Source organism: Mus pahari, chromosome 18, assembly GCF_900095145.1.
Source record: "Mus pahari chromosome 18, PAHARI_EIJ_v1.1, whole genome shotgun sequence".
NCBI classification, from domain to species: Eukaryota; Metazoa; Chordata; class Mammalia; order Rodentia; family Muridae; genus Mus; species Mus pahari.
Window position 1 is genome coordinate 25,979,988 of NC_034607.1, and position 26,254 is coordinate 26,006,241.

The 26,254-nt window shown below is 39.9% G+C and overlaps 1 protein-coding gene across 1 annotated transcript in view; it reads right to left on the minus strand.

Moving 5' to 3' along the window:
* Positions 1 to 26,254, minus strand: part of LOC110335866 — a 120,338-nt gene that overhangs the window by 2,621 nt on the left and 91,463 nt on the right. Inside the window, exons 9-12 of the mRNA XM_021218254.1 lie at positions 8,589 to 8,746; positions 6,371 to 6,413; positions 4,412 to 4,598; positions 300 to 435 (exon numbers count right to left, since the gene is read on the minus strand). Of these exons, the coding sequence (XP_021073913.1) occupies positions 300 to 435; positions 4,412 to 4,598; positions 6,371 to 6,413; positions 8,589 to 8,746 (524 nt within the window). The remainder of the gene's footprint in view (positions 1 to 299; positions 436 to 4,411; positions 4,599 to 6,370; positions 6,414 to 8,588; positions 8,747 to 26,254) is intronic.

Below are 26,254 nucleotides of genomic sequence, written 5' to 3' on the forward strand. Positions count from 1 at the left end.
GGAAGAGCAGTCGGGTGCTCTTACCCACTGAGCATCTCACCAGCCCCACGTGTGTGTTAATATTCATGCCTGAGTTACCTATTGTCCTGGCAAGAATTCAGTTTACTACAATTTCAGGGGAAAAGTTATCTCTAGAGAAGTCACCGAAGAAGGGACGAAAGAAAAATAATCCTGCAGAATCTCAAATACGAAGCTTGCAAAGAAAGGAGAGATTTCCCGTCAGAGAGGAATTGGAAGATAGTGGAATGCATTTGTTTGTCAAGGCTCACACAGAGGGAGGAAGGGAGGTGCGGGCTTACCGCTGATTCTCTGTTTTATTTTCTGCGCAGAAATAGAAAGTCTTGAACTCCTCGGATGAAGGCTTGAGTTCAATCACTGGTTGCTCAAAGCCGTGGGTCTGTTCACTCACACTGTATCCTTGAAGGTATAGGCCACCTGCACAGGGTGAGAGCAAAGAAGCAGGGGCATGTGAGAACAGGGAAAATGCAGAGGAAAAGGTGTCAGGGAAGGTGTCAACCTTTGGTAGGTGCGGGCTGGAGAGATGGCTCAGTGGTTAAGAGCACTGACTTAATCTTCCGAAGGTCCTGAGTTCAAATTCCAGCAAGAACATGATGGTTCACAACCCCCCATAATGAAATCTGACACCCTCTTCTGGTGCATCTGAAGACAGCTATAGTATATTTAGATATAATAATAAATAAATCTCTAGGCCAGAGCAAGCAGAGGACCTAAATTCAAATTCTCAGCAACCACATGATGGGAATCAGTACAGCTACATTGTACTCATATACATTAAATAAATAAATAAATAAATAAATAAATAAATAAATAAATAAATAGTTTAAAAAAAAAAATCAGTAGGTGAAGGGATGCTTCTCCAGATGCAAAGTCATAGGTGGAGGAGCTGAGTTTGAGGCCAGCCTGGTCTACAGAGTGAGTTCCAGGACAGCCAGGGCTACACAGAGAAACCCTGTCTCGGGAAAAAACAAAAGAGCTAACTTCGAAAAAGGTCCCACACTGATTAGCATCCGGTAGCAAGTCTGGTAGCAGAATTCCAACTTCTTGGTTCCGTTTGTAAATGATCAGTGTTTATCTTCTCAAGCTCTGTGCTCCAATAAGCTTCTTCATTGGAAGGACATAGTTTTGAAATAAAATTTCCATTATCAAAGAGGAACAACTGTAGTACCATATAAGAAGAAAATTAAATAGTATTTAAGAAATACTATTTAATTAAAACATACTTTCTGAAGCAGGATGAAGGTTGCAGGCAGGTTTTACAACCCACACAGACTCTCACCCTCTTTGTCTATATCCTGCAAATACCACTAAAAATATGAACCCATAGGGCGACACTAAAGCGCTAACTTGAATTAGCAATGAGAATCGACGGCTGATTATAAGAAGTAATTTTCCTCTCGTGAGCCTATAAATCCAAGGATACTGCTTGGTCTGAATTTTGCTCCCATTTTGAGGTTAGTAAGGATCTTGGTCTTGGAGAAGATTCTGAAAGGTTAAAAACTCTTGTCTTCTGCTGTGAGGTAGCCTAAATCTCACGCAGAGACTCAGGCATTATTTGCAATAGTGATGGTGATTGGTTATTTAGAGATTCGCCCTCCTAGGTAGCCTGGCTCTCCTACCTTAGCACCTCCAACACTGGCCACAGGGCACTTCACTACAAAAGCAAACAAGAGAACACCCACACTTCACGTGAGAGTCTCTCCAGCCATAACATGGCAGTATTAGTGGGGGGATTTGAGTAGGGTTGACTCTGACTTCTGGTAAGTCATCATTCCTATCAGCCAGCCTCTCATAAGAGCAAGATGGGTATTTTCACTTTAAACAGAATGAAGGGTTTTAAACTTTAGAAGTTAATGAGGGATTGGTTGCTTTTAATTTTTTTTTAATGGAGGATGGAGAAGGTGATATCAAATTTCCTTTTGTATTTCATTTGAAAAGAGTCCATTTGGAACTTATAAGAAAACACTGACTTCAGATATATATATATATATATATATATATATATATATATATATATATATAGATAGATAGATAGATAGAGAGATAGAGATAGAGATAGAGATAGAGATATAGATATAGATATTAACCTTAGTTGGCCTCAGTGATATGGTACCTACCAATAGGATGATACCATTCTTTGAGACTGGCTGACAGAAGAGGGGTGGATGGGATGTAAGACAGGCTTTTTACTTTGAGAGGAACAGATTTGAGAGAATGGTTTTCAGAAGGCATTCAATCTAAAGCCAAGACACAGTCAGGTACAGATCTATAGTATTTTAAGTAAGGATAGATGACCGAGGTTCTATTTAATTAACAAAGCTGATGGACTGGGTGTTAGGCCTCTTGTACTTTATAAACTACAAAATAGTAATAGTTATGTTCAATTATATCTGAGATAAAATAGTCTTTTAATTGGAAAGAAAGGGGAAAATATTGTGTGTAGCCCTGGAGCTAATTATAGTTGGTGTTGATTCCATTCTCCTGTGAGGGGTTGTGAACAAGGAATGAGTCAGCACTCAGGGGATTTCCTGTAAACCTGCTTCCCACCTTAATTTGTAAAATAAAGGAGAGCTGATGATTGGGCAGAGAAAGAGTAGGTGGAAGAGAAGGCTAAGGGAGAGAAGAACCTAGAAAATGGGAGAGAGAAGACACAGAGGAGGAGGAGGAGGCAGAGGAGGAGGAGGAAGAAGAAAAGCAGAGCAGAAGCACATGGCCTGGAGAAACTGCAAGTTCTAAGGGGTCTCATAGATGTGGAAGATGGTAGTGTAGCAGTAGATCTGCCCAATCTAGGCACGTACAGCATGTATTCGTATTAATTGTGGTGTGTTTTCATTGCCGGGGCATATTTGGGTACCGAAATATCTAAAGAACCAGGAATTCTACTGTGAGATCCTTTCTCCTAGAAATAACAGGGAGGTTTCACCCATAATACCTCAACAATATGGCTGTGGGAATGGGACATGCGAATGGTGATAATGCCCGTAGACATGCTAATGGGAAAGGGTGAGTCTTTCCAATAGACAGAGAACGTTTTTAGTTTTTAGAAAGAGACTTTGGCAAAACTGAACTAAAGCAAATGAAAGAGGGAGGATTAGGTTTCCCCATGGATGAGAGCCTAATTGGTTACTCAATACCAAGTAGTCAGCCGTTATATCACACACACACACCACTAAACAAGCTTATCATATATTATATATATATATGTGTGTGTGTGCATATTTATACATATGTGTGTGCTTGTGTGTAACACCAAAAATTAAAGAAGAAAAGACCATGAATTTAAGAGGGAATAAGAGGGTCATGGAAGGGGTTGGAAGGAGAAGAAAGAGGGAAGTCATATGATTATATTTCAATTAAAAATTTAAAGACATAAGTAAATTAAATAATTTTAAAATTCAAGAAAGTTCGTGTCTAGATTTCAGGCATTATTTTTTTTTTAACATTTTATTTATTTATTATATGTAAGTACACTGTAGCTGTCCTCAGACACTCCAGAAGAGGGCGTCAGGTCTTGTTACGGGTGGTTGTGAGCCACCATATGGTTGCTGGGATTTGAACTCCGGACCTTCAGAAGAGCAGTCGGGTGCTCTTACCCACTGAGCCATCTCACCAGCCCGATTTCAGGCATTATTATTTTATTATTCATATGATTCTTTTATATCTATATCATTTAAATAGTATATATATATATATACTATTTAAATGATATAGATATAAAAGAATCATATATATACATATATATATATATATATATATATATATCCTTATAAGAATATAAAACAAATCTATGATAAACTAATGGAATATGTATGAGAGTAGCTTTTTATGCTCAGACCACTAAATATGGAGATAATATTACTTCAGTCACTACATCTCGGTCTACACAGCACTTTTGTATACCAGTCAGCTGCTACTTCCATTTTATAAGCAGGGAAAGTAAATGGTGGGAACTTGAGCAAACTGATGACGAAAAACAGACGGCCAATAACCAAATTAGGAAGACTTTGAGTAAAGGATGATATTGCAACCCAAGGAAATGATGAGCATTCCTTTTGGAAGCCATTGGTGACCAAAGGAATGAGTCTGTGTTTTAACTTCTGGACAGCAAGTATGGGACACTGAGGCCACTGGTCTCAGGGTTAGCCTGGCTGTTTGGATCTCAGTAGGCTGGTTACTTCTCCACTTCTAGCCTCTGTACTGTGTGACCTCTGCAGCTGCTCTTCCCATCTGCAAACAGAACAGTAGCTGTCCAACTGTGCCTCTTCTGCAGAGTATCCATGGGCTGACGTCTTAGGGGAAACAATAATACAGGAATTTACAAAGGTTCAGTAAAGCTAAGGTGTCCTTCCTGTTATTGCCATTGCAATATTTTCAAGTGATGCTGATTCCTTACCTGACGCCTGAGTAGAGCGAATGCTAGCATAGAAGTACAAGCAGCCGTCCTTCAGGATGCAGTAGTGTTGGATCCACACATCTGTGCTTCTCTCCAGCTGGTGCAGAAGACCCAGACACTCAGGGTGTTTGATAGCGAGAGGTGGGAGGCTACTGTTGTGCACCGTGACATCTTCCCAGACATGGTTCTGCAGGTGTAGCACAAGGATTATGTAAGTAAACAGTGTGCACCAGATGACGTTGACTCACACAGCAGTGACACAGGTTAAGTTATGTTTAGCATTAGGGGGTCACTGTCCCAAATGTTCCTATTGCTAATACAATCTTGCTGCTTGAGTAACTGCCAAATGAAGTCCTTGCTCATAGATAATTCCCTCTTTTCTTTGGCTTCTATTGTATTCTGAAGAAATCAAAAGCAGGAGATTGGGACTAGGAAGCAAATGGGCATAAGTACTGCTCGCTATAAAGAGTTATGAATGTGTCTGTTTACAAAGTGCTAGCCCGAAGTATGGCTTCTCGCAATCACAGAGATTGCTCTCCAAGGCCCAGTTCCTGGTATGTCCACTATGAATAATAGCAGCCCCTGGTTCATGCCTTTCTTTATCTGAACCCCCACTTGTGCAGCAGAACAAGTTAACTGCTCCAGGCCAGCTCCAGCCTTGGGCTCTCACGGTCACTGAGGTGGAAGGCTGATGATATATGAGAACCCTCTAACCTGGAGGGCAGCCCTCCGTCCGCAGGCCTGGGATACAAGTCTTTACTGAGAACTCTGACCCATGGCCAGGAACACTATGCTTTATCTCTTCATCAGAACCGACCTGCACTTGAGTTTCTTTTTGTTGGTTTTTGGTTTTGCCCTTTAGTTTTTTAACAAGGCAGTAAAAAGCTATCAAAGTGCAGAGCTTGCTGTATTCTGTGCTGTGAAGTGGGAGCCTGCTGGGAGTTTGGCCGTTCATTTTTTTTTTTTTCCCACTTGCTGCAGATACTCTGAGTGCATTAGCAGAACAGACACCTCTTAAAAGTATCCAGGCTCATTATGGTGGTGCATTGGAGGGATGGGTGAATATGTTGAGTGCTGTGTTCCAGGTAAAATGGAATACAAGCCCTGCTGTTCATTATATGACAATGCTTGAGATTGTTCCTGAAGGACAGTTTACAAGGCAAGGACACCAAAACTCCACCCTGAATTTCTGCTAATGTATAAACTCAAAATATGTAGAGAGGTAATAAGCACATGCCATTTTTATAAAGAAATGATTGTATTAAATAAAATCTCTAACTTCATTACAAATCACACAAATAGTTACATCCACCGTGCAAAAATGAAATAGCTGTGCATTGAGAGAGTGTTCTCCAAAACATGTTACGGTACAAACTCAGAAAGAGGGCTATCCAGTCTGAAGTGATAGCCTGCCTGATGATGTAATAAAGTCATTTAACATTTTATCAGTAAAAATCTAACAGAGTGATAGTGCTCCAAAGTTGGGGGTCATGAAGATGGAAGAAAAGTGCAAAGTGTTTAACCTGTCTACAGAGCAGAGATGAAGCCATCCCTGAGTGTCTAGATGCAGCACACTGGCTCTCTGACAGGTTGTTCAAACCTCTAGAGGCCAAGACATTCTGGAGATACCGAGAGTGCAAAGAAACAGCAGCATCATTTTCTCAGTACTGTGGGCTACTGCATGGCTCGAGGGGAATCAGAAATTACAACCCACCTTGTGACTCCACCCCAAGTCTTATGGGGGTGGAGGAATCTCATAAAAACTCTTGAAAATACAAAGAACAGCAGTATTGAATGCTCCCCTCTTGGATTCCAGGGAAACCCATTTGAGGCCAATCCTTTCACCAGCATTTAGAACAGATCTAAGACATCACTGAGCTACATGACATCTACCCTGCTCTTTCCTCCTCTGGAAGGAAATAAACCAAAAGCAGAGACCCAGCACCTAGAAACCCTTACCTGGCGGACAGGACGGGCTGCTTTCTGCATTGCTTCAAGCCACCTGAAAGAATAAATGGAGAGGGGCAATCCACAGGGGACTGTGTCACAGGGAGGGGCTTGCTAGTGCTTACCCTGCCCTTCAGGCCGAGCAGACCTGAGCTGCAGATGTATTTCATACCTACTGAGTGAAGGTAACATGTTCTTGTAAGTTTAAATATTTAGTATGTGGCAGAACCTTTTCCCATTAGGCACTAAAGTAAAATTCATGGTGTCCCCCACTACTGTCATTTGATTGATTCCTGAGAGAAAGTTAACTCAATATTTCTAAGGCTTGGTATTTGTTAACAACAGTATGGTTACACTATTAGGCACTGACTACTAGAATATGGAAATACTGGTGAATACTAATGGCTATGGTCTTGAGCCCCATCTAGTGTGCTTTCTGGACACTGGCTTGATTGGTACGCTTTATGGTGTTGTATCTCACACCTGAACTCTCCAGTCTTGCTCCTTAGCCTGGCATCGGTAGACTGACTCCACCCCGGCCTGCCAACCTTTTCCAGTTTTTTTTTTTTTTCATACTCCCCAACTTCCAATCAAAGCACACTGTTTGCTGTTCTCCCTGAAGCCCAGTGTAGTTCCCTTGCTCTCCTCTGCTGCATTTATGCTTCTGGATGTGTCCCTCTTCTGTAAATAGCTCCCTCATTCCCACATTCACAAGCCCTCACTGCCTGTTCTCAAATGGTGTGCCATGTGCCCTCTGTGATGCTTCTCAACATTCACTGTGTATTCAAAAGAACAAATGCCTGACCACATTAGTCCCAACTTGGTATTGAATTTTGTTTATTTACTTTTTCTTTTTGTGATTATAATTATAACATATCTTTCTTCCCCTTTCTCCCTCCAAACCACGTACTGCTGTCTTCATAGTCTCCTTTTATCACTATTTGTTATGACATGTATATATATATATATATATATATATATATATATATATATATACACACACACATGTAACCTGTTTAGTCTGTATGATGTAGCATGTATGCATGTTTCAGTGCTTACTCTTTGGCACTGGTTTTCTCTGGGGAAGACTATTTCCCTTGCTCAGCATTTTTAGCTGTCCATGATTTTTGTGCAGGTCTGAGGCCTTTTGATCCTTCCCACTGCTGGTAGAGCACGTCTGTTGGTATCTTCCTTGTGCACCTCACATTTGGGCAGCCATGTTGGTGAGACTTTGTGAGTGTATTCTCTGATGTTACCAGGAGACACAATCATACAGCAAACTCCCTGAAATCTCTCCACCCCCTCTTTCACAATGTTTCCCATTTATGTATGTTTGGGGCCAACAATGAGCTCTTCATTATAAAAATAATCCACAGAAATGTGAAAATGCAGCCTAGGCATGTTAGATATAAATAAATGTTGTTCATGTCATACTATCCTGGTAGTTCTTTGCTGTACGTTTATTTACATATACAATATTCCACAAATAGGTACAGAATACTTTTAGCCTGAGATGTTTCCCTCTGAGGTTGGAGCTGGGAGAAGGAGGTAGTCATTTATTCCAGACATGTTGGTGCACTGCCTGCTCCATTGACTTTCTGTTCTGCACTCTGTCCCACCCCTCACTTTAGCTGGTCAGTTCCTTCATCACAACTTTACTTGGCTCTCTGAAATGTCCAGTAAGCTCCATTTCCTCAGGGAGAAATGGTCATAACACATTGTTACCTTCATAGAATGCTGAAACACTCTTTCTTTGTGGATTGTGTGTTTACACAATGTTAACAGAGTCTTCCCCACGCAAAGGCCTATTGTTTTATCTTCTTCATTCATTTAGCTCATCTCACTATAGTGTGTTGTTGCATATCATGCCTCATTAGTTAATACCGTTAACCATCTATCTTACAATACATACGTCTGGCCATTTGTTAGGAATGAGAATTTTACACAGATAAGGAGCTGTGGCATTATTGAACTTTCACCTTTAAAAAAAAAAAAGGAAGGAGAGTTGCAATAGCAATAGTAACAGAGTATGGTCGTATTTTTTGGAGATTCTGACTGAAATAAAATGAAGAAATAACAACATCCTAAACTTACTGTACTTAATACAACATACACTACCACTTTTTTGTTCCTTTTCTTATTTCTGCCTCCAAGAGTATGCAAGTCTACCCCTTATGAAACATTCCCGCCCTAGAAGTAAACCCAGAGAGGCGGGAGCTTGCTGAGTTACCTCTTCATCTCTTGGTTTGAGGTTGCACAGAGGCAGAATATTCTACTTCCAGACTGAGGCATGCAGTTAAATACAAATGGCTTTCCCAAGCTGTTGTCAATATCAACTTCTGCTCCTTCTAATTTGATCATGTCTAGAGGAGGCCACTTCCCTTCATCCTATAATTGATAAAGAAGATGATCAGTTAATGGAGAAAATGAAAAAAGAAAGGAATGCCACAGTGGTTATATCAAGTTGATTATTTTTTCTTTAAAATGAAAACAAAGGAAAACACACTTTGCAGATTATATTCTACTTAATATATGACACAGTGTAACGTTATCTGTCTTATGCAATTCTTAAACATCTTTTGAATAGCTGTTCTTAATATGAGCTTATTATTTATGCCCATTTGGGAAAGTATTATTAATGCCAACTTTTCTATTAGGAAAACAGGACATGCAAAGAAACCTGTATCATACAATATACCTTGTAATTGCGTGACATCAAGCACCTACACTATGGATTCCAGGCTTACTGTGTGCTAGGCCCCCTTCTAAGTTGTTTCCATTCATTCACTGAGTTGACAAATACTCATAAAACAATTACCTTTATCATCTATAATACATAAGACAATAGTACACAAACAGTAAAGAATAGCTTTTCTATAAAGTACAATATTTTAGCATTCTATGATATTAATGTAAATCTAAAATAACTTTACAAGTAAATTATTTTGATTTTATTTCATAGTTCTTTCTCAACATTTTCTCATCACTATTCATATCTGTTTTATCACCTCTGCCTGGAGATGTAACTTACACAGCATGACTTCACTCACTGTATAGTTATATGGACATTACTCTTTAGTAAACTTATGGAGATAAGAAATCACCATTGTAATCCAGTTTCAGAATATTCTCATTGACCTCTAAGTTTCCTTTCAGTTTATTTTCCATTAGTGGCTACCATTTTCCAAATCACAGATAAACAGACTTGTTTTGGTCATTACACATCCAACATTCCTGGATGTTTTATATTAGTGGAACTATATAACTTGTGATTTTTTTCCTCTTAGTGTGATATCTTGAAATGACTAAGTTGAAGCAGAAATTATCACTTCATTCTTTTTAAAGACTGGATGATAATCTATTGTAGGAAAGGCCACATTTTGTTTCTCCATGCATAAGTTGACAGGTTTTATTCCTGGTGTGGGGCTATTTTGAGTAGCACTTCTGTGCATATTTATATACATGACTTTGGCATAGAGGTGAATAAATACAAGGATATTCTTCAACTACATGTATTACCTCATGCTTCTTGTGGTGCCTTCAAGGACTATGCTTTAATCATCACAGCACCTTTTTAGAGGAAGAATATTAGGTACAGTCCCAGTATTATTGGGATGGCATAGAAGCAGAATATTATCCCTGTCTTCCATCAGTGGCTTTCCACACTGCATCTGTCAAACGTCTGCCTTCATGGATCACTGGAATATGAGGGACTGTTGGCTCTTAGAATCAATATTCAGTGCATTGTTATTCAACACTTTGGTTACATAGTTACATTTCCAGGAACATTTTAACGTTGAATTAGAAATAGAAATGAAATCTAAGGATCTTAGGTGTTAATTTGCTGAAAGCAAATGCACACTGGGTCTGCCTTGTGTGGACCTATTCTACAGACAAGGGGATCCTGGCCTTCATGTCAGCGTTGCTTGATTACTCAGGGGATGTCAGCATCCTTCCACATCCTTTTATGTAAGAGAACTCAACAAAGTTTACTCACAGCACACTATACAATCAGCGTGAGTGCCTCTAGTCATCTGGGATGTCTTCCCTGCTTGCTCAAGTCATATGTGCGTGAGAAAAATGAACCACAACTCAATGGATTGGATTTTAACACCAGGGCTACTTTCTCTTACATGCTATGCATCATGGCCAAGATTTCATTTTTAATAATCTCAGCTGTTATGTTATGCCCCTCACTGATGAGCCTTCTGTGTCCCTGGTAGCAGCTGCAGTGGCACTTTGATCATGGGGCATGGCAGCAGGTGTGGCTTCTCCTGCAGCTGAGCTTTCTGTGCCTCCTCTTTTACCTCAATTTCATTGGTACAAGAATGCTTAAGTCCCTCTGTTGGTGAGATCTAGATGTTGAGAAAGAGACCCCACTCACTCTAATCCTAAAACTGCTGTGGCAATACTCTCACTAATCAAATGGTTTCTAGAAGTGAAGGACAATTAAAATCCAGCTTATATTTTACTGTCAAATCTCAAAACTGATTTCCTTAAGCAAAATTCCATCTTTTAGCTTTACAATGACTATTAAATTGGCTCTGTTTGATCCCTTCCCTACAGCTCTGCCAGAACTCCCTCTTAGCTCAGATGGAGCAATGAAAACTTCTTCAAGGCTGCATTCTCCACAACTTTCTGTTCTTTTGTCCAAGGCTCAGAAATCCTCTGACGGGGCTTTCTATTCCTGAGTCAATTCACAGGTTCAGCTGCTGCCTGTGTGCAGGATTGATTAAAATAGCACAGATGCTGAGGGGATTTAACTAGGAATTGTTTAGTGATGTCCAAAGGCTATATAGACTAAGAATACAGGAACTTGGCTGTTTGTGCCAGAGGTCCTTGGTTAATGTTGGCATTTTCTCTCATGGAAATAATATTTTTTACAGAATGAATTCCAAAGGTCAGACTGTTGAGAAAAGAGAAACACCAAGCAATAATGAGGACAAAACCCAACTTAGAATGAACACACTTCTAAAATAGGTTTTTTTTTTAAATGCAGAACGAAGACAAGAATATTTGTGTGTTTGTGAGATTCTCTGTTAAAATAAACCTACCTACAGATGCCTTTGAGTTTTTTGTTTTGGTCAAAACTTTGGTTTGAAAGTGATAAAAATTTGCAGTTGCCAGTTCTCTGAGTCTTCAAAAAAAAATCAAACAAACAAACAAATAAAAAAACAAACAAAACAAAAACTTAGGACACTGTGTGTATGATTTATTTTGTCTGGAGGTACAACCCTGAAAAATCCAAAGACCTGTAAGGAGGCAGGGAAAGGCATCATTAACCATGAGAAAAAGATCATTCTGAGTGAAGAAAACAAGAGCCAAGACAAATCTAGACGGAAAGAAAGCTGTTCTTAAAGGGAAACATCTCATGAAAGGGTGAATAAAATGAAGAGCCAAGAAGGTAGAAGGTAGAACACTGGAGAGTTGCAGCAAAGCTGAGGGGTGTCCTAAGCTTTGTTAGCGACACTGAGATCCTTTATCTCTGGGTAACACTTTGAAGTACCTTCTCCCTGCCAGCAACTAAAATCCCCATTCCTTGGTGGCCATGAGAAGATGCATATGACCAATCATGCCCTTGGATCAGGAGAGCAGTAAAGGGTGTGGTGAGATGGAAGGAGGACTGAGGAAGGATTTCATTGCTGTACTTGTTGCCATCATTGTGTTGTGGACAAACAGAAGTCCTGATTCTTGAAGAACTATAAACTCCTCCCTACATTATTTAATATTATTTGTGTATGTATGCATTTGTTTGTTTATTTATGTGTTTGTTTGTTTGTGGTTTCATCTCTCCTCTCCAGGCAGACAAAACCAGAAAAAAATGGCAGAAATCAGAAAGTTAAATGGGCATGAAAATCACACCCTTGCTTATGAGTAATGAGTTTCCCATTTGAAACTTCATGACTTTTGTTCTTATTTTGACTGGAAACAAACAAACAAACAAACAAACCCATGAAGGCCATTTGACTGCTTCTGAATGAATTGGCAGCCACATACCTTTTCAACAGAAATGCACCCACCCATAAGGCCATTCACCTTTGCACAGAGTTATGGTTCTTCCTCTGTTTTTACAGAAATCCCTGGCTGCAGAAGTGACATCAACAGAGGCAACTGGCTGCTAACTGAGAATTCTGTGCCTTCTTTTTCAGTTTGCCTGGAGTTGGGAATCAGGTTTTCAGTGTGATTAAATACAGGCTGACTGCACCATGTTGTTTCCTGGCAGCAGCAAGATTCCAGACCCCAGGAGGCCCTGGGAGCCCTTGCAGGGAAATGAGCTTGTCATTGGGCAAATCCTGACACTATGCCCAGACATACAGGTTTCTTCTGGAAAGTTAGCCAAAGGGAGGTTTGACAACAGTATTTGAGTTGGGGCTACCCAAGCTCTACAGCTTTGAAGAGAAATTTATTTTCTCAATTGAATTGCTCATTTGTTACCATTTTTCTTGGCTCCTAAATTGCCCTTAACTAGCACCATGCAATACTCACCATTACAAAAAGAAGAAAAAAGAGGGAGGAGAAGGAGGAACAACTGGGCATGGTGGCATATACCATGAATCTTGGTGCTCAGGGCATGAAGGCGAGATTAGAAAAGTTTGAGGCAAGTCTAGACTATATAGAGAGTAGAAGGAAAACCCGAGGTGTGAAGCAAGACCCTGTCTCAACACCCACACTATTAAAATAAAAATGCCTATGTAACAGTGCAGTGGGTTTAACCGCCTGAAAGCTATGGGCACAACACAGGCATCTGCACCATAAGCTTTTAAATGAAACGTTTGTCTTAGAGGGTCATGTCTAAATGCAGTACACACTAGTGCTCACTTATCCTCAGAGGACACATTCCAAGGACTCCAGTGGATGCATGAAGCAGTAGGCAGCGATCGCTGAACCCTGACTATAAGCCTTTTTCTACAAGCCTTGTATGTCTGGTATGGCCACCTAATACTAGACTATGTTGATCCTCCTGAGTTTTGTGTCACTTGTTTACATTAATACTTCTCTATATAATGAGTACAATAACCAGGGCAGGGGATCTGATCATTGAAACAACTATGAAGTGACTTACAGGTGACAGTACAGAGAGTGTAGATATACTGCAAAAACATATGATTTATGTCCAGAGTGGGTTGCAGTTGGATGATAAGATATCACATTACTCAGAAAGGCATACGGTACAACGTGAATTATTTATGTTATTACTTTGGAGAAGGGCTCTACAGCTCGAGCGGTTGACTTTGAGCCTCATGATATACCTCCACGCATCCCTTAAATGACTTGCTACTGATTTCACACTCACCCCGTGCCTCAATTTCTTACTTGCAAAATGGGGCTATTATAAGAGTTGATCATGGGTAATGTGTTTACGATAATGCCTGATAGTCTGTACATGTTACATAAATATTTATGCTAAGAAGCTCCTACCACTCCCAGACAGAGGCCAATTCCACCACAGCGATCCAGGCCTTTACTCCTGATTTTGCTCTGTATGATTTCTTTTGTATGACCTGAAGTTGGGCATTTGAGAATCTGCTTTCACTCCCCTAAGAATTACTCAAAAGTACCCTGGACTCCTGAAGAAGAAGGTTTCACTAGCTGCCAGATCCAGTTGAATTCCACCATCCCCCATGTTCTTTCCTGGGCCAGACTCCCTCCTATGTTGAAGCCTCTGCCATGGCTTCCCTGTGCTCCTGATGGCTGCCCTGATGTAGAGCCCATATTCTCTGAGGTTCACACCTGCATCAGTAACCTGATACCATTCACCTCCTTGACCTGCTGCATACCTGCTTAGCAGCAGCCTTGGTTCACCTGAGCACTGTTATTTTGCTTTTTGTTTTGAGTCTGTTTCCCCAGAGATGGTGGATTGGTTCTGGCTGAACACCCTAGCTACAGTGAGCTTAAACAAATGCTTTTAGTGATTTCTGAACTCTAATTTCCAAATGTGTCTTTGTTGAGAGTGTTTTTCTTCTGTTTTAAGATACCTTTTAGGACGGGTTGATCAATGGAATAGAAACAAAGACCCAGAAATAAGGCCACATACCCAACAACACTTGATATTTGACAAAGAAGCCAGAACCATACAATGGAAAAAAGAAAGCATCTTCAGCAAATGGTGCTGGTAAAACTGGATGTCTACATGTAGAAGAATGCAAATAGACCCATATTTATCACCCTGCACAAAACTGCACGGGTCCAAGTGGATCAAAGACCTCAACTAAAAACTAAACACACTAAATATAGTAGAAGAGAAAGTGGGGAATGGCCTTGAATATACTGGCAAAGGAGAAAAATTCCTGAAGAATCAGACACTAATATAAAAAAAATTAATAAATGGGACCTGATGAAACTGAAAAGCTTTTCTAAGGCTAAGGACACCAACCACAGTACAAAATGGCAACCTACAGGATGGGAAAAGATCTTCAACCCTCCACCTGAGGAGGGCTAATATCCAAAATACATAAAGAACTGAAGAATTAGACACCAAGCAACCCAATAATCCAATTGAAAAATGAGGTACAGACCTAAACAGAGAATTTGCAAAAGAGAAATCTTGAATGGCTGAGAAGCCCTTAAAGAAATGTTCTACGTCTTTAGTCATTAGGGAAATGCAAATCAGAATGACTCTGAGATTCCACCTTACACCCATCGGCATAGCAAAGATCAAAAGCTCAAGTGAAAGCACCTGCTAGCAAGGACATATGGAGAAAGGGAAATGAATACTCCTCCATTGCTGCTGGGACTGCAAACTTGTACAACCACTGCGGAAACTGGTTTGGCGATTTCTCAGAAAATTGGAAATAGTTCTGTTGGGAACAAAAAAAGGGGGGCTGGGGGAGGCCTGGGGAAAAGTGGGGAGGAAAAATATGCCACGTCCGTCTGGCCAGAGCTCCTGTGCTTTGGGCAGGCAGACTCGGGGAGACTGCCAGGTGCTTTCCTGCCTATAAGATGCACGGGAGTAAAGATGGAGCCAAGACTGAGGGAAGAGCCAACCAGTGACTGACCCAATTCAGACCCAGCCCATGTGAGAGATCCAATCCCTGACACTATTAATGATAACCTGCTGTGCCTGCAGATAGGAGCCTAACATAACTGTCCCCTGAGAGGCTTCAGCCAGCAGCATATCGAAACAGATGTATAGACCCACAGCCAAACAGCAGGCAGAGCTCAGGGGTTATATCTCCTACTGGAGAAGAATTTGAAGAGAAGGAGAGGTGGTAATGGGGGAGGGATTTGTAAAGGGTGGACTGGGAGTAGAGGAATGAGGTAGGCTTTGATCTGAAAGTAAAGTGAGTAAAAAGTAAATTATTGAAAAAACAAAGACCTGATTACATTTACTCTCCCATGTCCTTAAGCAATAGTTCTTTGTATTAAATTTTCTGTTTGAGTTAAGTAGTGCGATGGTTCATTTTCTTTGTTAACTTTGTAGCAATTGTTTGGTCCAACAATCCTAAGTGTTATGGGGAAGTGTCCTTCAGACAGGATGAATGTTTGAGGTAAGAGAATTTGAGTGAAGCAGCTTAGCTCCATAATTTGGAAGAGTTTCATCTAGTTAAGTGAGTACTAAAGAAAAGATACTGACCTCCTACAAAGACAAAAAATGGTGTTTTAATTTTTTCTTCCTTCCTTCCTTCCTTCCTTCCTTCCTTCCTTCCTTCCTTCCTTCCTTCCTTCCTTCCTTCCTTCCTTCCTTCCTTCCTTCCTTCCTTCCTTCCTTCCTGCCTGCCTGCCTGCCTGCCTGCCTGCCTGCCTGCCTCCCTCCCTCCTTCTCTCCCTTCTTCCTTCCCTCCCTCCCTCCTTCCTTCCTCCCTCCCTCCTTCCCTCCCTCCCTTCCTTTCTTCATTTCCTCCTATTTCTCTCTTTCTGTGCTTGGGATTAGTTCCACAGACTTATTTCTGCTGCCTAACAACTAAGCTACCCCAAACCCCACTGTATTCTGTCCATCTATTTATGAACTCAGACTGATTTCCTTTTGAGAACATCAGAATCAAGAACTTTACTCTGGGTTCCCAACCTTCCTTTATAATGAACATCATTAAGAGAACAGTGCAGAGTGCCACATGTCCTTTGAGGGCTCTGTTCAAGTTCCCCATCATCACCTTTCCTTTGCCTCCCCCCTTCATGATTACCGAAACCCGGACCATCGTTCAGGGTCCTGCTTGAAATCTTTTTCTTTCTTCCTGAAATCTTGCCCTTGTAACCTTCATCAACCTCTGGTTGCTCAAGAAGCATGCCCATGTCATGCGACTTGGTGCTGAATTATGCGTAGGCCATACGTAAATCTTTATTGTACACAGGTATTCTGCTATGCACTATTTTTTTCCCCGTGACGACTTCTAAGTAGGGGGCATGACGCTGATGGCGCAAACAATAAGCAGTTCCCTTAGTGTGAACTGCTGTTTGTCAGCCACTTCTACATGGTCTTGTTTAATTCTTTGACTTAGTAAAAGACTGTCCATATTTTGTATGTGAGGAAAATGAAGCATAATGCCTTGTCTGTAGGCATGGGGTTGAAAGAATCCTCAGTAGGAAGAAAATTCAGCTCAGGTCAGCTTGATACTCCTTTTTCACTAGGTCTGGACATGATCAACAGAAAGGTTGTGAGAGGTTTGTTGAGCTAGGCCAGCTAGGGAACTAGATTTAAACTTTTTGTTCATTAAAGAAGCATGGTAAAATACATACCATATAGAACCCAGGACTTTAAACATTTTGCGGGAGCCCATCACCATCATTTATCTTCATCATAATCTGAGACTCTGACTCTCCATTCGCTTAGCTCCATTTCCTTTGATCATTATTATTATTTTTTATTTACTCGTTTGAGACAAGGTTTCTCTGTCTAGTCCTGGCTGTCCTGGAACTTGCTTTGTAGACCAGGATGTCCTCAAACTCAGATCTTTCTGCCTCTACCTCTCGAGTGCTGGAATTAAAGGCATGTGCCACCACCAGCTAGCTTTGATTATATTTTAAATCAAATTTTTATCAATTAATTTTAATAGATTTTTTACATATTACTATGAAAATATATATTTATTTTAAAGCAAATATATTTATACATATTTACTTTTTGGAAAGATTACTTAAACTCTATTTTACTTTTTGGAAAGATTACTTAAACTCTATTATCAGTGATTTTTATTATTTAATCATCTTTTCTGGGACATTTTCTTTATCATAACTTCATGTTTAGGCTTATGTAGTCCCTTAACAATCACTGTATAATTAAAAATTCTCCTTTTTCCCCTTCTGAGGCATCAAATGAGACTAGCAAATATGGTTTATTGTTCTCAAGTAAGAAGTCTTAAGATTAGGATACTCCTTATCAAAATGTAGACACGTAAGTATAAACAGGCAGGACAAAATAATACATACTAAATTCCTATGGTGAATCCTCATACTTCAAAAAATTATAGAAGTCTAAGGATTCAGATGGCTTAGTCGGCCATCATTGGGAAGAGAGCCCCTTGGTCTTGCAAACTTTATATGCCCCAGTACAGGGGAAGGCCAGGGCCAAGAAGTAAGAGTGAGTGGGTAGGGGAGAAGGGTGGGGGGGGGTATAGGGAACTTTTGGGTTAGCATTTGAAATGTAAGTGAAGAACATACCTAATAAAAAATAAATGATAGAAACCCCTTTCATAGTTTCTCAGAATAGGAGATTTTGTGATTCACAGTGAAGTCTCATGTAGATTAGCAGGGTTAGAATACCTGTCTAACTTTATAATAGTTATTCTGTCATGGCCAGAGTCCTAGCTAGGAATTTCTACCAAATTCTTTGGACTAATCTCAAGATTTTATCTAAATATCTCAGACATTATCAAACAGGATTTTTTTCTTTTACCTTTTAAAAGATTTATTTATTATTATATCTAAGTACACTGTAGCTATCTTCAGGTGCACCAGAAGAGGATGTCAGATCTCATTACCGATGGTTGTGAGCCACCATGTGGTTGCTGGGATTTGAACTCAGGACCTTTGTAAGAGTAGTCGGTGCTCTTAACCACTGAGCCATCTCTCCAGCTCCAAATAGGAAATCTTACTAGCCCACTGATAAACAGTGAGGATGCTTGCAATATGATGTTTAGCTTTTACTCCAGTGTAACTCTTTGGCTCAGATACTTCTTTCTGAAGTATTTATCTTAATAATCCTACATGGTTTTGACAGCATTTACAAAGTTGTACGTTATAAGCACTGCGTTAACTATATTCTACAAACAAGGAAGCAGGCAAGTGAAGTTAAATAATTTGACCAAGGAAATGCAGCTAGTAAATGGAAAAATCAAGATGTGAACCAAAATTTACTAAACTACTGTCTCCATGAAATGAGATTTATTTTATAAATGCCTGGCACTATAAATGTCATATTCACATTAACCCTGAAAGCCAGAGATGTCACTGATCCCCAACTCTTAGTTGAGAGCAAAGGTTGCATAAGATCCTCAGGGACCCAAAGTTGGTGGGGTTTGTATCTCAGTCTTGACAACCTAGCACCATCAGTCTGTTTCACATGGGTCTTGTGGATTCACCTGGCCATAAGCCCATCAGAGTAGGGTTAGACTGTTCTGCCCATTTTGGAGCTGGGGCATTGCTTGGTCCTGAAGAAATGCTCTGTTAACAGCTGGTGATCTGTGTGAAAGAAGGCTTCACCCACAGGACCCAGCATGAAGGTTTCTTGGGGAACAAGTACCTGGCTTCTTGCTGTGTTCGTTCGCAATGGCATTTGTCACCCACGAAAGGAGTGAGTAGGCTTTATTCTGCCTCTGATAGTTTCATCTCTCCCTAAGGTCAGGTGAAGGGTACTGCTCATAGTCTTGCTTCATTTTCATGCTTAGGTCCACACTAAGATGGAAGCTTAGCCTTACATGCATTCTGTTCAAGACAGATGGCAGCATTAGAAAGCATGGCTTTAATCCCAGCACTTGGGAGGCAGAGTCAGGTGGATTTATGAGTTCGAGGCCAGCCTGGTCTACAGAGTGAGTTCCAGGACAGCCAGGGCTACACAGAGAAACCCTGTCTCGTAAAAGCCAAAAAGAAAGAAAGATAATTACAGACAAATTTCTCTTATGGGTAAAGATGCAAAAATTCTCAACAAAATATTTGGAACCCAAATGCAAAAAGCCCATGTAGCTTGCTAGTGCTGATTCAGTTGGGTATACTACAGGGGACTTCAGGAAATACTGCAGGCAAGCTCCTAAAAAGGCTTAAGTGTACTCTTTTGGTGTTTATAATACGGTTTGGCAACACTGCTGGTCTCCTGTAGGGATTCCTGTCTTCCTGTAGGTCTGTTTATCTTCTGTCTTCCAGTTGGGATTTCAGAAACAGTTCTAAGCCTCAGTGACAGGCCTGTGGGCAGAGACCACAGCCTGAAATCTTACATACAGAAATACCACTGTACAGTCAGCCAGGTTGTTCCCTCACTGGAACAAAGCAAAGAGTGAAACACATTGCCCAGGGAGGTCTGAGAATCAAATTATGATGTTTCCTCTTTTCTATTATGAAGAATATTATATTCACTTCATATCAAGAAGTTCTATATACCTGGAATTATTACTTTTTTTTTCACCCGGAAAAGCCTCCACACTTGTTCTAATTGCCGTTCTTGGTTTTGCTTTTCTACTTGTTAGGGAGAGTCTGGGCTATGAGCTCTGTTTTTCCAATGGCTTGATGTTTCTGGCTGGTAAGTAAGTTACTTGTCAAATCAGATACCTAGCCAGGTGGCACTTACTCCCCAAGACTGATGGATGCAATGTGCCAAATAGTACCCAGGGGTTCCTGCTCTGCCACAGCGAAGAGTGGTTTAGGAGCAAAGAGAGTCTGGCAAGTCCAGTCAGCCTTACTTCCAAAACGCACCCCTGAGCAGATCTCCTTTCCTTAGTATGCATCACAGCTATTCCACACAGGTCAACATTGTTAGGACTGCTGAAGTACATGCCTATAGGCTTCTCAGTTTCTTTGATTCCCCCTTCTAGCTATCTTTATGTTGGAGTCTATAGGAGTTTTATTAGTTTCCTATTGCTGCTGTGATAAGTGTGCTACAATACAATGGCTCAAAGCTACAAAAATGGATTCTGTCATAATTCTGGAGGCCAGGTGTAAAATTAGTTTCAGTGGGCTAAAACCAGCATACTGATAGAAGATTTTATTTTCTGAGGGTTGTGGGCAGATGGCATGTCATTGTTTTTTACAACTCTAGTGTTGCTTGAATTTCTAGGTCCCTATGTCATCAGTCAACCTCTATGTCCCTTATCATATTCTTCTTTGAGCCTCCCTCTGATAAGGACTCCAAGATGACACTGAATCTGTCTGCAACATCCAGGATAGAATCTCTATGCCAACACTCTTAACTGAATTGAACATATCTATCAATTCCCTTTTGTCCTAGTGGATACCACACAGACTTTTTCTGCTGGGCAGAACAAATGTCCTCCCATATAGATATTGTATTTCTTATTGGGTTAAGATCCACTGTTGACTTACTACCATAAAGCAAAATCCATAGTCCTGGTCACTTACTTTTGGGTCTTTGGCCAAAAGCTCTATTTTCTAAAAGAACCTTCTTGAAAACAACTATGTTGGTTGTTTTAATATCTGCGCCATCGGGTTAGTTAGGTATTTGTGATCTATCTTACTAAAATGCAAGTTCAATAAGTGTGGGCACAGTTTCTTTTATCAGTTGTATTCCCAATGCCTACTATGTTTGGCAAATACTTGACCTCCACCAAATATCTGATTATTGAAACAGATAGTGTCCGAATCTTAGGGAGAAGATCAGTATAGAATACATTCTTTGCCTTTTTATGTCATTGACTTATGCTACTCCAATTGGTTTGCAGAAGTCATAAGTACTAGATCAGCTAGTGAGAAGATTCCAATATTCTGACAAAGGATTCTTTACTAACTGACAAAGAAATCTTAAGTCAACTGAGTAGCTCTCCCAACAACTCTGGCAGTGAAATATTCTGTCTTTCCTAAAGAAGAAACTAAGGCTCAGGTTAACCAACTTGCTTAGATTTATAAGACTAGTGAAGGGAAATTTAAATACAGCTTTGCTGAGTCCTAATTCAATACCTTCATTTGTGTAAGTCTATACACTTAACAGATAACACAGACAAGAGGAAAGGTCTAGGACGGGCTCAGACTTAAGTCCTGTCCATGACGCTTGGCATTTGTGTGATCTTGAGCATACCTGTATTTCTATAGCACATATTACTGTTTTGAATAACATTCAGATAAAATAAGTATCCAATGCAATGTCTGCTGTTAAAGCAAATGTTTCCTGTGTGGTAGATCCAACTAACCATTAACAGAAAGCTACGGCCCACAAAGGTGGCCTTGTTACTTCTTTGCTATTCTCTCATTTATAAGAAAACTGAGTGAGAAACTTGACAAGTCACTTGGCCGGTAGTCTCTGATCATTTCGTGATTGCGCCTCCTTATATTTGGTGCTCAAGCTTAAACTTACTGAAACAGGTTCCCTCACCAGTGAGGAACATTGAGCAACCCACTCAGAACTTACAGGAAAGAACCAAAGTTTTTTTTTTACCTACATCAAAATAGTCTTTGGGGAAATAGCTCACATGGATCATAAGAAGGGGAGGTAGGATGATGGAGAGTTTTTGAAGTGAACAACAGAAAATTGCTTTTCATTTTCCCAAGACTGACATTCTCATGTGACAGTTCCAGAATGCTATGGATTTTCTATTTACCCACCCCCCCAAACAGTGAGTGATGCATACACCTTAAGCCCGTATGCTAATAATTTCTTTTCTGGCAAATATAGTTCTTGCTGCCTTGTCTAAGAGAAAAATCTTTAACAACAAGAAGCCCCAACAAGTCTTTATGACTTTCAGAATAAATCTCAAATATGTCACTGTTTCATGTCTCTCTATGGTTCCTTTTCAACAGATCTTCAGAATTCTAATTCTTGGCTCAAGACCTCAATTCCTATTGGCTCAGCACACTCTCTTCTTTATGGAGAAGGTTCTGGTAGGTACTTCCTTACACTGGAAATTAGATGCATTTTTCACAAGATCTTCATGAACAAGAGTTGTACATTTCAGCAGAACAGAGTTCTTAGGGCCTAGATGCCACCAGCATATCAGGCAGATTGGCGATCTCTGAGTAGTAAATGCTAACTACAACGTGCTAATACTACGTTGTGGTCTAGAACAATGTCGACAGAATGACATTCAAGGTCAAGTTCATGGTCAAGTTTTGAAGAGCCTGAAGGAGGGACCAGTTGTCTTAAAGCCATACTTCAGTTATATTTGCACAATGGAATTACAATAGTATTATCGGCACAATGGGATTACAATAGTATTATCAATTGACTTAAAAACAGAGCCCCGTATTAACTCCAGAAATGCCATATTGCATAGAGTAGCAGGACAGTTTGATTTTGCATCTAAACAGAGCCTGGGCTCAGTCAAGATGCACCTATGTGAGCTGGATGCAACTCCCTTTCTTAGCCTCACTGTTCGCATTTGTAAGTGAGATAAGAATGCTATTAAATGGTGCTTGTTCAAATGTAATGCTGTTTAATTGCTTCTTGAGTTCCCATTTTGTGTATAATAAGCTCTTGCTGTGTTATTTTTACTATTGTTTATGTTTTTTAAAAAGTAAAATGTAATGATGAAATAAAGTTATTCTCTTAGCTTATTTAGTACATAATGCTTTCTTAGGAACAGTAGATATTTGTTATCTGGGGATTCCGTATTTATGAATCTGCCTACTTTCTAAAACTTATTGTAACTCTTTCAGATAAGTAGTCACACACCCCCCACCCCTGTCATAGCGATTCACAAGAAAAAGATCTTTAAAGGGAATCAGCCCCCAGAACATTCCTTGTCACAATGTACCCACAATTCTTTTCTAGTCTTGATGTATTTTACTTTTATTTTGTTTTTGTTAGAACTGGAGAACCTAAGAAACACTGTCATGAGAGTCACTGTGCCCAAGAATAAAACAGAAAACACTAATAAATGGATCATATCATTAACCCCACTGGCATGTTCCAATTGTTTAGATTTTAAACTAACCGGAGTAAGATCATGGCATCCTTGTGATACATGTCCCAGAGACCTAGATATAGGAAGAAAATAGTGTAGCTTGTATTTTTATATCTCATAATATTTGTCTAACACACTAATTAATTCAGCTTTAGGAACATTTCATATATGGCCTGTCTGTGATACCATCATGCAGTTTGTACTTCTGTCACAGCTGCTCTGCTACTCTATGCAATATGGCATTTCAGGAGTCAATCTGGGGCTCTGTTTTTAAGTCAATCGATAGTATTATTGTAATCCAGTTGTGCAAATATAACTTAGCTATGACTTTAAGACAACTGGTCCCTCCTTCAGGCTCTTAGAAACTTCATCATGAAGAGTCACTCTATTAACATTGTTCTAGATTGTGAGATACAAACAGTCACAGTTCAAATATCTTGTGCTCAAAATTCTAATGACTGACAGCAGGGTGCAAGTTCTACAATATGGAGGCACACGGTTCACTCATGGCCAGATGTGTGCTCACTCTCCTCAGGGCAGTGTTAGATTAGCTTGTAGTTAATGTATGGATGAATTATCTTTTGTTATTTAAAAAATTATATATAATGCTTTCTATGGTGTGGGGCAATTCAATACTGTTCCCAACATAAAAGTATTCTGTTGCGTAATGTAAAATTCTCAAACTTAAAGATGAGCCACCCATTTATTACCTTCCTTATTTAATACTTAAAAATAATCTGTCCTCCAATCCACTGAGGAGTATGTATATATGTGCGTACGTGCATATGTATTCATATGTGTGTGTTTGTTAAGTACCTGTGCTAGAGTGAAGATATGTGAGAAAAAAATGAGATTTGATTTGCCCTCTCAAAGTGAAGGTTACATTTTAAACACAGATGAGAAAAAAATTCACGTTGGAAGAAATTCATGTTATGAAGAAAAGAGTTTGGAATATTTCAAGTGTTGGTGTCTATGTTGGCTTAAATAATGGGTCTCATCTATGAAACAATCATATCGACTTAGTAAAGACATTTGGCTACGTTAGCTCTTTGCCACTTCTGTCCTGTTCAGATACCCATTGCCTCTTCCCTCAGTATATATCCCTATACATCTTCAAAGGCAAAAGTCATTACACTGCGAATCCTACCTTACATGACTCGTCACAACCTTTCATCCATGGCTCTAGTCTTTGTGATCAAACGTTTCTAGTGATTTTCTTTATTATTGTTAACAAAGGCATGGTGTAAATTTTCAGAATAACATCAGAACTGTCACCACTCCCTTCTAATAAAACAAGAAAATATTGACTAACATTTAGCTTTTTGTTTATTAGTCAGCTTATGTTTCTATTAAAAGAAAAAGAAAAATAGAAGTGAGCTCTCTAAGTCCTAGAGCATGCACAGTCTTTCTATCGCCAATGCCATTTTAAACTTAAAAGGAAGTGAGATAAATGCATGGGAACTTTATGGACACAGTGTTGAAATTATCATAATTTTCAGCATAAGAACAAAATAAACAAAAGAAGATTTACTGTGCATTTATTTTCAATTTCTTTGGTAAGTTACATAGCAGAGGATATCAGTTTATATATGTGTGTCAATATCCTCAACACACAGGTCAGAGTGTAGGGCAGCCAAGAGTCAGTTTGAGAGGAAATCAGGCACAGTCCCTGTCCCCTCATGTTCTCTGAACATTTTTCTGTTAGCAGTTTCCTTCATGCCCCTTTCCCTCCACCACTGGATCCTCAATGGCCTTATAAAGCCTTATTTCCTCTTCCTGTCTATGAGGAAGTGAATCAAAGGAGAATTGGCATTCACCTTTGAGAGATATTAGCTTCTCATATGCAGCAATCACAACTGGACTTTGATCCAGGAAGAACATAGCGTATTATTTATTATGGAAACAATTGTACAGAAGAATATTAGAATGGTGTAGAAGTTAAGATTGGGTTTAGCTACAAGGGCAGTGCTATTCTAAAGGCGTTTCAAAGACGTGGTCATACAACAGAAAAACTCAAAGACAAAGAAGTAATAGAATCAGTAAGGTGGTGGAGAGAGATACTTCTGTGGGTGATGGACAAAGGCAAGGCTACCTTCAGAAACTGTGAGAAGTGTCACAATGTTCTCCCACAAGTATAAACCCAGATGTTAGAAATCTGTAAACTGTGATTCCAGCCATGACTCAAACCATAACCTTGACCCTTGAAGAAACTACAGCATCCTGATCTCTGCCCAGCCTGGGAATTTCAGACCCATATTCTTTTTTTTTTTTTTTTTTTTTGGTTATTTTATTTATTTACATTTCAAATGTTATCCTCCTTCCCAGTTCTCCTCCCTGCAAACCCCCTATCTCATCCCCTCCTTCCCCCTGCTTCTATAAGGGTGTCCCCCCCCCCACTCACACTTGCCTCACTGCCCTAGCATTCCACTATGCTGGGGCATCAAGCCTTCACAGGACCAAGGGGTTCCCCTCCCATTGATGCCAGATAAGGCCATCCTCTGCTACATATGCAGCTGGAGTCATGGTTCCCTCCATGTGTACTCTTTGGTTGGTGGTTTAGTCCCTGGGAACCCTGGGGAGTCTGTTTGGTTGATACTGTTCTTCTTCTTTTGGGGTTGCAATCCCCACCAGCTCCTTAAGACCCATATTCTTAAATGTGTGAATCAATTGATGTAAGATTGCAAAGCAAGCCAACTCTATTGAATCATCATTATCCACATTTTCCAGACATGACAGGGAATGCAGAAATGATACTATTTACTTCATTAATAATGTATTATTTGAACTGATTCCTTGTAGTGGTCAAGGATAAGTATCAGAGGGTATCTAAGTACTGGAGATGATTTATGACTGGATAGAGGTGCCAGAAAAAAGATAAAGTTAGATGAACAGACATTAA